This window comes from Aptenodytes forsteri, unplaced genomic scaffold (genome assembly GCF_000699145.1).
Source record: "Aptenodytes forsteri isolate BGI_AS27 unplaced genomic scaffold, ASM69914v1 Scaffold142, whole genome shotgun sequence".
In the NCBI taxonomy this organism is placed as follows: Eukaryota; Metazoa; Chordata; class Aves; order Sphenisciformes; family Spheniscidae; genus Aptenodytes; species Aptenodytes forsteri.
In genome coordinates this window covers 4,931,686-4,947,665 of record NW_008794598.1, presented here as the reverse complement: position 1 = coordinate 4,947,665, position 15,980 = coordinate 4,931,686, and the positions used below count along the sequence as shown (strand labels likewise).

General features: G+C 43.8%; 1 protein-coding gene across 1 annotated transcript in view; it reads left to right on the top strand.

The window, feature by feature from the left end:
* Positions 1-14,537, top strand: part of CUNH6orf106 (chromosome unknown C6orf106 homolog) — a 20,281-nt gene extending 5,744 nt beyond the window's left edge. The window contains exons 4-5 of the mRNA XM_009272942.2: positions 1,264-1,592; positions 10,419-14,537. Coding sequence (XP_009271217.1) covers positions 1,264-1,592; positions 10,419-10,454 — 365 coding nt within the window. The 3' untranslated portion in view covers positions 10,455-14,537. The remainder of the gene's footprint in view (positions 1-1,263; positions 1,593-10,418) is intronic.
* The last annotated feature ends 1,443 nt before the right edge of the window (positions 14,538-15,980 follow it).

Here is a 15,980-nt window from a genome sequence, read left to right as displayed (position 1 = left end):
GCGGGAGGGGGCAGCGGGCAGCTGGTGGGCGCGGTGGTCTGGGCTGTTGTGGAGCCTTGACGGTGTTTATAAGGGGGCCACAGCCCTGGCAGGGCGCTGGGGGTCCTTAAGCAAGTCCTATTTTTGTGAGGTAAAATCCCACTGTCTTTAATTGGGTCGTAAAATGCAAACTAATGAGCCCGGCCGTGTTAAACCTGGGGAGGGACTGGAAGGAGAGCTTCAGTGAACTAGTGCTGCTTGGGAAGCTGCGGTGGTAAAACCGAACAGCAGAAGGACCTGCTGTCTCCTCCCCCAGGCCACCAGTGGCAGCACGAAAGAGCCCCTTGTAGGTTAACACTTGACTGCAGAAAACCTGGAAACAATTACGTGTGACATGAGGTGCTGTTATTAGATCTGCTGAGATGAGATAAGGTATTGCTGCTGTTCTTTTTAATTCTCCTTCTCCGTGCAGCAAAACAAAACTGGAGCACATTTAATGGAGAGGTGGGGGTGGGGGGGGAAAGCAATAAAACTGAATTTGGATGCATACCAAGAAATGTATTTATGTAAATAGGCCCTAATGTTTGCATGAAGTGTAAATGAAATGGTGAGTAAAATAACAATCTTATCTATGTACAAGGGACAGACATGCATTGGGTAAGAACTGTAAATATGTTTCTTATTCTAACCAGTAGTTTGCAAATTTGTGTAATAGTCTACCAAGCCTGGGTTTCTTATCCACCTACTGTGAGTGTTTTGGAACTGGAATAGAGATATTTCGCAGTGAATTGTCAAACATAATTACCTTCTAAGTCACCCTTTTGTTGTTTTATTTTAATAGTCAAGCCTTTCAAGGCTAAACAAAAACATTGCCTTTTCTTCACCGTCAGAGTAGAAGATTGGCAGTGATAGCTCCTGGCTCTCATTTCAGTCTTGCTGCGTAGCCTTGGATAAAGTCACTTAAGGTTTTCTTTTTTCAGTGCATCCTGTTGGTAATCTGAAGTATGGAGCTTCAAGTTGTCGTGTCAGTTTGGTTTTTTTATATGTTCTTAGCTGGTTCATGTAAGTTCAGTAGGAGTAAAACTTGCCTGGTTTTCTTGAAGGATTGGACGCTAAATTAGTGTTTAACCAGTACTTCTGATACTTCATAAAAATGTATTTTAAACAATCAATCTTTTTTCTTGCTATTGTAAAGGATGGAATTCGTGTTCTGTTTTTCTCCTTCTGCCCCCTTCTTCATAAACTCCATCTAGTGACAACCCGAGTGTCTGTCTTTTTCCACAGATGTCATCTGGGTGATCCTCAGCGTGGAAGTTGGAGGACTTCTAGGTGTAACACAGCAGCTGTCATCCTTTGAAACAGAGTTCAACACGCAACCGCATCGCAAGGTAGAAGGAAACTTTAACCCATTCGCCTCTCCACAGAAGAACAGGCAACCAGATGAAAACAACCTAAAAGACCCTGGGGGTTCCGAGCTAGGCACAATCAGCAAAAACACATGGGGGCCTGCTCCTGACCAAATCGAACAAGATCAGAATGGACTGTCACAAAACTCTGTAAATCTCTCCCCCAGCAGTCACTCGAACAACTTGTCGGTAGTGACATACAGTAAGGTAGGTGCCCTGGGAGAACAGGAGAATGGGTAGGTGATGAGACTGTGATGTATGTAATAGTTCTTCGTTACAAACTGCAAAGCCTTTCCCTTCTGCTTCTGCCAGACCTGCTAAGGAAGGTTTTGAATTTGACTGTCTGACTCTGCCAACTCCTCATGTTATAGTAAAATATTTTTGCCTCTGATAGACTCTACCAGATCCACCTTTTTGTTTTTGCTTCAAGTCCTTCTTAAAATTTATATAATCTTGTCTGGGTGCTGTAACTATTAGTGGCTGGAGCCTGCTCCAGTTGCGTGTGCAAATAAGTCAAAATATCTCTCTAGATGTGCTCCTGAGTTTTACATAATTTTGAAAAGAGAAAAAATAACCACACCCCCAAAACCTAAGATTAACCAGATAACTTCTTTTTAGCTGGTGTGGGGAGGCTACAGAGCTCAACGTTTTGATCCCAGAAGCTACCTGTCAGGAACAGTCAATCAAAGGACTATTCCTGTCTGTGTCCTTGTCTTGTTTATAATTGTAGGTGACTTTTAAATTATCTTTACTTTAAATCTCTCTCAAAAGCTTGCTTGGTGGATGCTATATGAGTCTGAGTGATATTTTGACTGTTTTTATTTGCTTGTGTGTGAAATTGCAGGATTATTTACAATTCAGAATCCACCTGTTAATGCAGCCAGTATGTGTAGGTGTGTACTGTCGTATGTCAAACTAGTTTGATTTTTAAAATCCTTTAAAAATGCTTTACTGTACTTTAAGCAGGCTGTGTAGGACAATAACACTTGGTTGCTGAATGACTTAATAAAGCCCTAATGTTAGTTCACCTACAGCACTTTAGTTCCTAACTGGATGAACTGCCTGTCCTCTACCAGTGGATCATATTTTAGTGACCTACTTTGCACCAGGGCTATGCATTTTTTTTACTGATGGCATGCGCGGGATTAACTGTTTGACAGACTACCAATCACCCTTTTTGTGTTTTGCACCCCAAACATAAATTGCTATAAGCTGTATTGGCTCCCGCTTCAAGATTCTCGCTCACTGAAAGTGAAATGGATGGCTTAGGAAACGATTAAAAAATAAAGCCTTTCACCTATCAGTTCAAATACAACCTGAATTAGCAGTGACTGAAAGCCGCTGCCTTTTAGTGGCTGCTTCGTGGATAGCGGTGTTCCCTGAAGAGACAGGGCATTGTCTGACTGCAGAGGCCGTCTGTATATGATACAGCTTCTCTGCACAAACTTTATCTCAGGTGCTTCAGGCGGGGAGTACTGCTCTGCGGCTGTCTGTTGTACGTATCCCGGCAAAGATTGGTAACGGCTCTGTGTATCAGTTGATGAAAAATAAAAATCAGTTACTAAGTACAGCTTTGGTGAGATAGTGGACGTACCTAAACCTTTCATAGCTACAATACTAGGTTTAATTTGGGTGGGAAAACTCAATTCCATTTTTGGTGGTCAGCTTTGGGCTGGAGGTGGCTTTTTTCCCCCCCTTGCCTATTTTCGGAGTGCAGAGCTTGGCAATTGCTTCGTAGTTGATTTGCACTTGCAGGTGGATAGATGTGGAACTGCTAATACATGCACTTCTGAGAAAGTTCCTGTGCAGAAATTCTGGATGTGGGGTTTTGGCAGTAACGTGGCCTTCAGTTTTCACTAGGTCTCTCCCTGTGGTGTATATCCTTACCCTTCCTAGCGAGAGGAGAGTGGTGTGGGCACCGGGAGGTAAAGTGTACCAACAGACTCCCTTGGCTGAGGAGTAGATGCTTTGTCTTTTCTAAGAATGTAGGTGTAAGAACCGATACCTGTTGGAAGTGCAGCAGACATAGCAAAGGTCAGCTATACTGTGGAAAAGAAAAGCCAAAAAGGAGAGTGAAGCAGTACCAGAGAGGATTTCACTAAATTTAAGTAAGCTGGTTTAGCTAGTAACCCAAAGTTCACGATCAGTACTCTTAACAAGATGTGAGCCATTATAATCTAACCTCAGATGTAGGGTAAGTGGCCTTTCTCCCCCCCCCCCTTTTTTTTTTGTTGCTGTCGTTTTGGGGGTTTTTTTGTTTCTTTTTGTATTTACAGAATATTCTTAGGTGGATTTGACGTGGATTATCTGAGATAAAAGCAGAAATTTAGTTTCTTGCTTGCTTCGGAAGGGATAACTTTATGGTCCTTTTTGGAGATGGGGTGGAGTATGTGAAAGTTCATTGATTTTTGAGGGTTTTTTTTTTCTCTACTACGGTGTTTCTATTTGTGACATAATAAAACAAGTTAGCTTTTCCTTCGGAGGCCGTTATTAAGGTAGGTCTGAAGATCAGAGTCCTGTTCCAGCCTTGCCCTTCCTGTCCAGGGCAGGAGGCATTCTGCCACAGACTTAATTTTCATATTGGTACAGTACTGTTTCTGTAGTGAACAAGTTTGAGTAGGTTTGACATCCTAGATGCTTGGTCTCGTTTAAAATCGCCAGGTGAACATGCTCACCTTCCCTGGTTTAGGTCTAGCACTATTGCATGCCTCCTTCCTGCAGTCTGGAAAAGAAGTTTTTTGGGGTTTTGGTTTGTTTTTTTTTTTTTTCCTAAACAGGGGTAATGTTTAAGCAGTATCCGCCGCTGGGGATACTGCTTAAGCGGAAAAGGGCTTATTGGAGGTGATGTCAGAAGTATTAAACCACCTGATCAGCAGATGGTGTTCCAGTACCTGTTAGGAAAAGCTATATCTGGCCCATCTTCCCCACTTCCCCGGGGGACTTGACCTGTACTCTGCTGCTTGAGAGGGGGAAAGAAAATTACTACATTTGGAGCTGTTGTCTTGTGATTGAATATTGATGTGAAAGGCTTTATTTCAAGTTCTGGGAGCAGACAAAAGAGTACTGTGGGTTGGTTACGTAGTTGCACGTTAGGATTCCTGGGCTTTATTTATCTTGGGCAGGACCTCTTAATATTTTTGTCTGCTTTCATGTGCCTGGAGAATGGAGTGAATCCCTAGTCATGTTTGACACACCATGTGGTGAGGTATAGCAAAGGGGATGGGTAAGGTCTAGTTAAGGTGTTCAGAAGGGCCTATGTCCCGTATTTAGAAGTAATATAAGCCCTTAAATATTTCTCAGATCGCTGTGGAGGCTTCCTCTCTTCCAAGAGATCACGGAGAACCCCAGTCATGCAGTTGCATGAGACCATGAAATCTTTGAGACAAAACTAGCGGTTTCTGGCATCTGCAGCTGTAAAACATACTAGAAGTTGCCAGACCTTGTCTGTATTAGTTTTCCCTCTGGTGCAACTGAGCAGGTGTGACTTGTCCTCTAAAATTCCCCATTGGAGTCAGGATCTCAGTGACACTGATGTGCCATCTGCTGCTGGATTAGACAAGTATATCAATGTTTCACACGTGGAAACATTCAAAATGCTTTTATACAGCAGCATAGAGTACGTGGTTTGGATGCCCTGCTCAGTGAAACAAACTTTCCTAGGAAAAAAACAAAACAAACAAAACAAGACCCTGAATTCCCTATAAGCAGATAAGATGAAACCTGTGATATGGTTGAAACAAACTGATTGTGATCTTTATTCCTGCTGTAGTGTACGCCTTCCCTGGGTCCGCCCTGATCACCTTATCAAATAAACTGCTAGAAGGTTGTAGATCAGGATCTGTGTTCAGGGCATTGCTTTAAGCATGTTGTTGTTATATCTATTCCCAGTGGAGTTTTTGCATGTTCTTAGAATTAAAGATGTGCTTAAGTGCAGGATAGGATGCTTATCTCAGGATAGGGATGAGCTGTATTAGAGTCCAGATATACCCATGCATGGGTATTTTATTCTCCTCTTTGGCAATCGCTTTCTCTCTGTATTCTCGAGAGAGATGAGGCTAATATAGCTTCCTTCTATTTACTCGCTCCTGTCTCATAGCAACACTGTCGAGGTCACTGCTGCTCTCTTGTGACAGTCTTTTACATTAAAAGCGCAAGATGCAGTCTTACAGTGCCTGGGGAATTAGAGTTAAATTTCTTAACTGAGGAAAGAAACGTACAGGTTTAAATGTCTAAAAAGATCTGAAGTGGATAGCCATATACTGACATTCAGATTGTACTTGTCACCTATATGTAAAAAAAATATATATATCTAAATCTGTTGCCCATATGAATTGAGGAATTGCTGCTTTCTGTGTAATGCAGAAAACTGCACATAGAAGTTCTGATTCTGCAAAGATTTGCCCGTACAGAACAATTTGCATAGTCGCCGCCATAGCAAAGGGCGTTCTACAGCTTGTCTGGTATTAATCTGTTCTGTCCATTACTCAGCTACTCTTAAAAGCCCAATGAAATACAAGCATATTTGGAGTTCACAAAATTAAAATCTTAACACCTTTTCTCCTGCTGTATTTATGCTCCCCATCTTACTTCATTCTGTGTGGAGCTGAACTCTGATCCGTGCTGCTTGACAGCTTTCTATAGGTAAGGGGAAACCAAACCTCTCTCCATCCTTAGAGCCTTTAACTGGCTTCCCCTCCCTGAGTTCAAAAGTTGCTGCTGCTTCTAGATGCGTGCTTCTTCCAAACCAGGGCACTCCAATTTGCGTATTTTTGGAGTACCTCTGTAAACTTTAGACAGAAATTTTTTCACTGGAAACTATTTGGGTACCAAACTGTATTTGTGGGTAAGGAAGATGCCCCAGAAATGTTTGCATCCATGTAGAAGAGAAGCTCTTTCCATCCTGGTATCTGGGCTTCAAACTGGGCTAGTTACCACATGGTTAAATTCATTTAGAACAAAGTGGGAGAACGTTGGACTCAAAACTACCATAGCTACTCTTTGACAGCCACACTGCTGCATAGCATCTGCAGGCTAAACTGATGTTGCATGAGCTGGTTTGCTTATCTGGTGAAAGACTAATGTGTTTGGATGCTGCATGTTAGCTCATCCATGAAAACCGACAGTCCGTGTGCTTTTGGACTGTGGGAAATGTGAGATAATCTGATTTTAGCTTAACTTTGCTCCATTGCAGGCCAACAGAGTTTCCCTGTTCTTTTATCTCTGCAGACTAAAAGCACGCCATTGATTAAGTTACAAGAGCTAAGTTGTTGCATGGTAACTTAATCACGTACCTGAGCCCTCATGTACTTCATCAGCTGTGTGCATCTAAACCAGCCCTGCGAGTGGCTGCACTGTGAGAAGGTTCTTAACTTCCTGGTGGTCCTAAATGCCAGGCCATGTTTGCACAGCATGCATGGAATAAAGAAAAAAAAAAAAGTGCTCAATACTTTGTTCTTCTGTTTGTGTTCAGTTTACGTAAGTTAGTCAAGAGAACTCTGCGTAGTTTGGAGAAGCGCTGACTAGGAGCGGCCCAGGAGGTGACGAGGAAACGGGGACTTGTAGCGTTGTCTGATGCTACTGTCAGTGTACACTGGGAGACTCCTGTATTGCTTTGCAGCTGTGCATCAGAAACTCCTGTCTCTCTTGAAGTGTACCTTTTATTGATCTTGACTCAGTCACAAAGGTGAAATAAAGATAGCTATTTGAAAGCCTGTGTTGTGATGGTTTATGAAAGATTAACTTAATCTTCATTTTATTTCTAGCACAGGTGCCTTCATTTAAAGAGCTCAGTATTTACAAAGGCCTTTAACTTTCCAAAATGTCTTGATTCCCTTCTAGATACACAAGTCAAACGATAATTTATACCAGTAATTTTTATGTAGAGTCTTTTCTTGAAAAAAACATGGTCCTCTGTTCTCACATATTTATCTGTATGAATAGCAAGTATGCTTTCACTAGCAAGTTAGCAATTACTTCTGTGGAAGATATTGGAAGAACTGAAAGTAAATTTGCAAAGCTGCAGCTGAGCTTTTCATAAAGACAGCGAGTGATCTCATTTTGAGAATAGAAGGGAATTCACCAAAAATAGTGTGAATGATTTTTCAGCTGAAATAACTCAGAAAAACTGCAATTGTATGCAGAATTATTTTTGCACGTTTATGATGTAAAACATTGCATACAAGGGATAATTATTCTTCAAAATGTCATGTAATGGAGTTTGGTATTTGCATTGCAGCAGTAACTGAAGTTTTCAGGTATCAAGACACTATTACACTGTATGTTGAATAAATGTAATGAGAAACAATTGCTCTGCAGAGAGCTTGCATCTTCCTGAGGAAGAAGGAAGAAAGTATTCTCATTTCACAAAGGGGAGTAACAGTTTCTTGCTCAGGGTCTGATGTTTAACCAAGTCTACGCTCGATCTGAAAGAAAAGAAACAAGCGTTTTTTAATTTTGTAAGTTCTCATGTACACTAAGAAATCTCACGGGTAAGTGAAATGCAGCGAGGAGTGGCAATCCCAAAAGCAAAGATTTTGGGCTTTTTCTTCTTGGTGAAATTCATTGCATCAGGAGAAGCTGACCTTGATCGCAGATTCTGGGACTGTTCTTGGAATTGCTCGTGAGCGAAGCTCGTGTAGAGATGTCAGCCTGTTCAGTGCAGTGTAGCAAGTGGTACAAAGCTGTATATGCTTAGTAATCTGACACTCTGAAGGTGAGCTAAATTCTGGTTTTAATTAACACATGATTAGCATAATTGTGTAGCTTTAAATTAGATGCTACAGAAAACAGTATCTGAAGATGCAGAGGGTTTCCCTGAAAACAAGGTTAATAGCCTCTTCACAGGGTCCCTCTCTGCCTACAAAAAGACTAATGAACTGTTCTCCTGTCTGACTTAAGCTGGACTGTGTACTGATTAACTGCGTTAATTCTTTTATGTCATGGGGTGATGCAAATGTCTTGGCTTACGGGGTGCACAAATTAAATCAAGCAGGTTTGGCCTGTGACATAAACTGTAAAATACAGAAGCGCGGTGTGGCGCGGGCGCCGCTCTGCAGGCGGTAGCCCCCGGCAGAGGGAGCAGGCAGCTGGGAGCAGCTGATGTTTGAAGCGCTCATGAGGCTTGTGAGTGCTTGCCAGTCAGTATCTGCAAACAAAGCCTTATGTGCGGGTAACTAAGAGATGAAGCAAATTCTGGCAAATGGGTCTGTGCAGGTCATCAGCAACAAATCCTGGTTTTCTCCTGTAGAGCAATAAGAAGTACGGTAGCTTAACCCCTCTGAGGTGAGACTGCTTAGCGTCTTGCTTATAACATTGTTTTCCTTCTGTGTCCTTTGGGGGTTTTTTGTGCACCTATTCACATTATTTTAATGTTTCTCTTCTGCTCTTCCCCTTCCCCCTGTTTCAGTGACTCTATTTTTTGGAAATGTTGAGTATCTCGGTCTCTTGATTTTGGTGGGAACTTCTCCTTTCTGAGGTGAACCGTTGTGCTGGAATCTGCTGGGTGTTATCTTTTGGAAAGCTTGCTTTGCAAACTGGGAGTGCAGCATATTCCTAGGGTAGAAGCGTGTTTGTTTTTCCATCACTTGCATGTATTTCTGTCTGCAAACAGCAACTTCCAAGTTTCCAGTCTTCCATACTTCCCACGCAGTTCATGAGATGTCCTGTTTAATTGTTTGCCAATCCTCCTCTCTTGGTTGAATTTTGAGAGCTGCTGATAGATGCTTCATTTTACCATTGTCTCGTATTTTGCCACCTGATATATCCTAAAGAATTAACTTTTTCTCACCAGCTGTAGCAAGATTATAGGCTGCTTATAGCACTTCCTTTAGAACATAGATACACAACAGAGCTCTCGAACTTCGGTTTTTGCAACTGGGCTTAAGCTAATGAAGTTGGTACTTTCTTTATATGAGTCATGTTAAAGGCTTATTGCTTCATGGCTCTGGCTCCCGTGCAGCAAGGTTGTTTTAAAGTCGTAGGAGAACATGCAGGAAACGGTGTTTCCTTTGAGATTTGCCCTGTTAAAGGCAAAATGGTGAAAACTGAAGTCAGAGCTTCCCTTAAAGACCGAGAATGGCTTTGTGCTAATTGGGCTCTTGGCTGTCTTACTCATCACCATGCTGGAAAGAAGCTGGACTGTGTTAAAAAAAATCATTTGCATAATGGTCTTTGAACTTCGACAGTGAAATATAATGAGCTTTTCTCCCTCGTCTCGCTTCTGACCCGAGTATGTGTCTGGACCTTGCAGGAGGATTTTGTGTGTGGTTTGTATCTTCATTATGACAAACTTTATATGCCTGTGACTTGAGAGATCTCTTGCCTGCCTGTTGGTCGCTTTCTTTTGCTTCCTGATGAAACCCTGGATAGTTGATTTGAACAATAGAAATTACAGAAAGGAGTTCCTGTTAATTTGAGACCTGTTACTAGATCTGTCATTTAGGTGACTCACTTCAGGATGTAAAGGAGGGAAAATGGATTCTGTAGTAGGCATTTTGATTTTTTCGTTAAATGTTGTGGTTGATTTTCACTTGAGGAAAATGTATATTGTTATCTTTTGAGAGCAAAAGTGGCAGGTGTGGGGGCATGGATTTCCAAATCCTGTTTTTTTTCTTAAACAGACTCTTCTACCAGTTACAGCCTCTTACTTAACTGTTTGCTGTGATCTTTAGAATAGACTTGTGAAACTGCAGTTGCTTGGCCTCGCAGGTATTGTAGGGGATGTATAGGGGATTTTTGCTCTGGTGTAGAAAATAACCACAAGTTATTTTGTGGCCCAGTAACACCTGGCCTGATAGCACCTGAAGGAGGTAAGTGGATAGCATCTGACATCTCTGGGGAGACCAGCTGCAAACACCCAAACCTGCATTTTTAAGAGCGTTTTCATAAGGCCGGACAGCAAAGGTCATACTGGTGGGTAAAGGCTTGCGTTTGGTTTAGAAGTGCTGGGATGGGATGGTCAGTATTTGTAGGCGTACACTGATCAATTTTATTTCTTGCCTATTGAAATTGATTATGTCTCCAACTTTCTTTCAGGGTTTCCACGGTCCTTATCCCTTCGGACAGTCTTAAAAAACACAAAACGGGTATCGACAAGAGGAGAATTTAACAAAGAACTGACTTTTGGGGGAAGGGAGGGGGATTCATGTGGCAGACAGACACAACGTGGACCCCCCCCTTCTCTGCTTCTGTGTTCTGGATAAAGAAGAAAAAACAAAAGCCCAGTAACTTAAGACTAGCTGTTTCCAGAGGAAAATACAAAAATCTAAGTATGCATGTGTGAATGCTGGATTTCAGGAGTGTTGTTAAATGCTATGAGAAAGAAAATATACCAACACCATGGGGTTTTTTTAGAAATCATTCTCGCACATAATTAGGTAGCTTAAAAAGAAGTTTAAAAAATGAAAATGAAAAAGCCATCTTTAAAAAAAATATTTTGCCTACAGAGCGGTTGTAGTTTGAGCAAATGTTTAATTTCTGTTTGTTTCTTGTTCATATTTTTTTTAAATAAGGGACAGCGTGCATTTTTACGGAACTGTCATGTTTTGCTTGCTACCGAATGGGAATTTGCTTAGCATCTTCTGGGGTTTGTTCAGCGACTTCTTTTTGTCAGGTGTTTTTTAATGACAGGTTGGGTCTGCACCCAGCTCGGCATTTTTAATATCATCTGCTGTTTTAGTTACTGACTTTTTAATCTTTTTATTTCCTTTTTTTTTTTCCCTTTTGGTTTGGGTGTTGCTGTTAGTTGTCCTGCATGTTGTTGGAAACCACGCTGAAGACCAGGTCTCGGTATCAAAGTCGGAGAGAAAGACTCTGGGACTTCTAGGATAACATGGAGGGCTCATTTCCCTTCCTTTTGTACATGAATACACACAAACACACACCCATATTAATAAGAAACAGATTTATTAAAGTTCCAGAGCTGTCCTGTGTGGTTAGCATTTTAAAATACCTTTTTGTTAACTCTTGATGTACAGTAGCTGTGCCTAGAGCAACCAAGCAAGCATATCAGTCTTGTGCCAAGAGGAAACTCTTTTTCTGTAGCTGTAATGCACTTGGTAGTAGTTGCAAAGCTTTACAAAAGTCATGTCCTTTTAATTTTGAATCTCCCATCTCTCCCTTATAGAGTATAAGTTTGAATTCATTTCTCCTGTGATAAAGTATTAGCTTAGAGGCTAATTGTTTGCGTTCTTGAATGCAGAGCAAGAGTTAGCATCATCAGCTGGATTCCACTCTGTCGCCTTGTATTCATTTGCCTTTATTGTCCTGGCTTGTAGCTTCATGGAGGCTCCTACCTTCTAAATGGGCTCTCCAGCGCTTGGTATTAGAGGAGGAATCGCTCCTCTAAAGATTCGGGTTGCTCTGCTGTTCCTCCGATGTATTTTCCTCCAGTTACGGATTGGGAAGTCCGGTGTGAGGGGACGGAGAATGGCTTCAAGTGCTGTGGTGGATTTCTAAAGTGCTGTGTCACCGCAGATCCTGCTGCAGGGGAGCGAGGTGAGGGGACGCCGTCTTATTCAGAAACGTGAACAAGGCTGGAACAGCCATCTGCCAAAGATACAGTAATATGCAAAGCTCCCACTACCTTCTTCCAAATCTTTCCAGTGAAGACTCTTGTTCTCCTTGTTGGAGCAGAGCGTAGGCTTGCTGCATGGTGCGTGGCTTTACACCGATTGCTCTTGACTAGTTGTATTTTCTTGGTTGGTTTTGAATGGGGGATTAATTTTCATTGCAGCCACCAAGGACTCTCATATCTTAGTGCATACAGATGGATCTTGTGGAGGACAGTGGGAGTTCCTTGTATCCAACAGAGGAAGAACTGGGCACTAGATTTTTTTGTTTGTATTTCAGTGGTTCAGTTGTTAAAGGTCACTGTTATCTGAAGTCTCCCTTCAAAAATCTGTTTGCTGGGAGAAACAAGTGTAATGTAAGAAATCATCTGCATAAAAGAAGCACTGCAGGATTTGGACTGCTAGCCATTTGCACTTGCAGTTTGGTGAGCACCTGGGTCTGTCTCAGCAGCTTGCTAAAGCTGGGTGAGCGTTAAGATCCAGAGTGAACCCGTGGAAGGTGGTGCTGCACTGCTCTGCAGCTGTAGTGTTTGATTCTTGTCTTGTAACATCATTTTGCCTTGGATTGGTTACCTCCTCTTAGCATTCAGTCTAGGGAATGATTTGCATCGCTGTAGCGTAGCGTGAGCAAGTGGATTCTTTCTTTGCTCCCTCCTTTCTGAGCAGGAGGCTTGTGTGACAAGCTCTGAAGGCATGAACACGTACCTGACTATCACGCCTCTTGCAATACTGCCGCTTCCCTTCTGAAGGCGTCTAAAACACTGGAGACCGCTGTTTGTCCAAGCGACAAGGTGATTCCTTGTCTTTATTAGCTCCTTTTATCAGCTGTGTAGCGGAAGGGGGGAAAAAAATTAAGCTCGGAATCTGTTACAGCTGGTGCTGCAACCTTTGCCTTGTGTCAGCCGAGGCATCTGGGAGACCTTTGAACTTGGATACCCCCACGCTGGCTTTCCTCTGCTCCCAGCCACATATGCTCCTCCCGTATATAATGGCTGCCACATTTGTTTTCCTGTGCTCCTCCTAAGACTGAGTTTTTCCTTTTCTTGAAAAAATAAAAAAATAAACCCCAACTTGCATGCACCCCAAGTAGCCGTGTGCTTTCCCACTCAGAAGGCATACTTGCTCTGCACCGACTTGAATTCTCTCTCCTCTTGAGTGTTCAAGTCCGTGGCGTCCTTGTGACAGGGGTCACTTACTCCAGGGTGTGAAGAAAGGCAGGGCCAGATCCGAGTTGCTGCTGAAATCTGCAACCTCTTGCTGCTCACATCGCCGCTCTTCCCCAGGTAGCCGAGTGTGAGCGCTCTTGTCTGCAGGAACGATCTCTCTGCAAACGATCGCACAGAGCTCTGGATGCTTTGAGGGCTGGGGTTGTAACCCTGGCTGTGACAGTGGAGGAATGTTTAAATTAGTGGTTGCTCTACCTCTGGGTTTTTCCTCGGGTAAAAACTGTTTCACTGAGGCCAAAGGTGGTTTTATCTCCTCTGGTTCCTTGGAGCTTAGTGGTGCAGCCAGCCCTCAAATTGCTCTTGCTGTCAGGTTTCCAGCTTTTTAAATAGGGGGATTTGAGATGTATTCAGCAAAGCTCTTTCCAGGTGACTTCAGGGCACTGTGACTGTATTGGTTTCCGTAGGGCTGATGCATTCAAACTCGCGGAGTCTTAACATCAGATGGATGAAACAAACGGCCTGGTTTTTCAAAAGTGCTGAATGCCAAATGTTTTGGTGAGCCTGAAGTGTGTGTGGTGGCTCGGATTACCCGATCCACGTGAGTTACGCATGCAGAACTCGGGCCTGTTAAACATGGGAGGAAATCCTTAATGGGTTGAGACTGGTGAACCAGTAAAGCGGCTCTTACCCCAGTGAGGCTGGTGTTCCTGACTGGGGCAGGGATGGGGCTGGTTCCCGCTGGTATGGGAGGGTGCAGTGACAGAGAGGCTGCAACTGGCTCCAGTCTGATTAACCCATCTGTCTTGAAGTCCTGAGAGGGAGGGAAAGAGAGATCTTCCTTACCCCCCCACCCCTCCAAAAGCAAAAAAGGTAACGCAGAACATCTCTGATGGTCTCTAAATGGATCCCTGTGTCAACGTGAGCCTGAGCCACTGAGGATGTGTCGTATCCCTAATACGAGTTGAGCAATGGCAGCCCAGGCACCCTCTCTCAGCCTCGGCAAACTGGAGCACGATATCCCTAGGGCTACCCCAAAACTGGCACAATGCGGGCGGGGGGGAGCTGGAATCTGCTGCCCACATCTCAGGAGCGTTGGATTCGGACCCCTCCGAGGTTTGGAAGATGCGGCTCCCCCACCGAGGGGCAAAGCCGTGTGGTCAGAGAGCACGTGGGCGTGAGAGCAGCTGGAGTCTGCGGGGTTAGGAAATGCACGCTGTCCCGCGTCTGGGTTTCTGTTGTGTGTTTAATTTTTTTTCGTGTGTGAGTGCGTGGGTGGTTCTGCAGCCTGTCTGTTCTCTCCGGGGGGAGTGCATGTGTGGAACAGGATGGTGTGTTGCCTCATTGAGTCTGGGAGAAGTCCTATGATAGCACATTGGGGGTAAAAATAAAGGAAGCTTTTTCCTTAATGTATAAATGAATATTTGTATGATTAAATTAACACAGAAAAAAAAAAATGTTCTGTAGCTGTTGAGAGTTTTATTGAAGCTGCAAAAACTTCTGAATCTGTCATCTTGTAGTTACATGTACCCAGCTTGCTTCTATCTCCAGGCTGTTTCCAGACGCTAAGGCACAGTGTCCTTAAACCCAGTTCTAGCCCTGTCTTTACCCCAAATCACTTTAAAAAAAACCCAAAAAACCAAACCAACCCACAAAAAAAACCCACAAAAAAACAAAAAAAATCCCAAACAAATTCAGTGCACATTGAGTTTATCAAACAACCTTTCCAGTCCAGGCGGATGGGTACAAGGATGGCTGAGAGGCCCGTACAGATTTGTGCGGAAGGCGATGGGGCAGGAGAGCCTGTGAAGAAGGGAGGGGGTTCACTGTGGCATCCGTTTCTGGAGGAGGATTCCCACCGGGGCCGCACCGGGTGCAGGGTGCCGGTACAGACCGTTACCGCATGCGGTTACACCTATTCACCGATGTCGGCAGTGGATGTCCCTCGTTATAAGGTCAGGTAACCTCCGCAATAATGCTGCGTCTCCTGCCTGCGCCAGTCCTCGGCCGGTGCCTGCGAGGGGATGGCTGGGGCTCAGCACCGCGCCGGTGCCCTGGTCGGGTGATGGAGGGGATGGAGGTAAGCACCAGCTCAGCACCACCGTGCTGCCGGTGCCTTCCAGCTGTAATCGGGACTGAAGCAGGAGGGGAGGTGGCACTGAAGTCTGCGGGTGTGAGGAGGAGTGGAAATCTGTTTTCAGTGATCTTCATACAGGGGTCACCAGCACAAAGCAATGCTGCGGCCACAGCCGGGTCCTTAAATGCTCCTTGCGTGGCTCATTTACATCCCGGCACTTTACCCAGAGCCTTGGTGCGGTATGCGGTGATGCTTCAGACTTCAAACGGCAACAGATCAGACCTGATGTTCCATGAGTCTCTTGGCGAGGCAGGAGAGGAATTTTGAATGAAGGAAGTCTGGGTTTTGGGGGTTTTTTTTCTTACTGTCACTAAGGGAATATCTCGTGTTCCTGTGTATCAGGATGGGGGCATGTGAAGGTCTCTGCTTTGGTGGGCATTTGCATGGTCATCTCGGGCTGGTCCTATTTCCCAAGCGAGGCCTTACCACTCAGGGCACCCAGCCCAAACGTTTGCCTATATAAACTATATTGTGGAGCAGCTTAGCTGAAGCCGTTCTTTTGCTTACATGTGACTTTGTTACTAATCCTTGCAAGGAGCCTCGATATGCGTGCGCTGGGTTTGCTTTTTAAAATTTGAATAAATGCCTGGAGCTTTCGTGTGCTGTTTAAGCTTGACTGAAAGCCTTACTAGGAACAGACATCCTGCTACCTGTGCCTACGGGTATTTATTTTGTGCCTTGAAAAGAATGCACCCCTTGAGCTCTTGGTGCTCACGGGTGTCTTTAA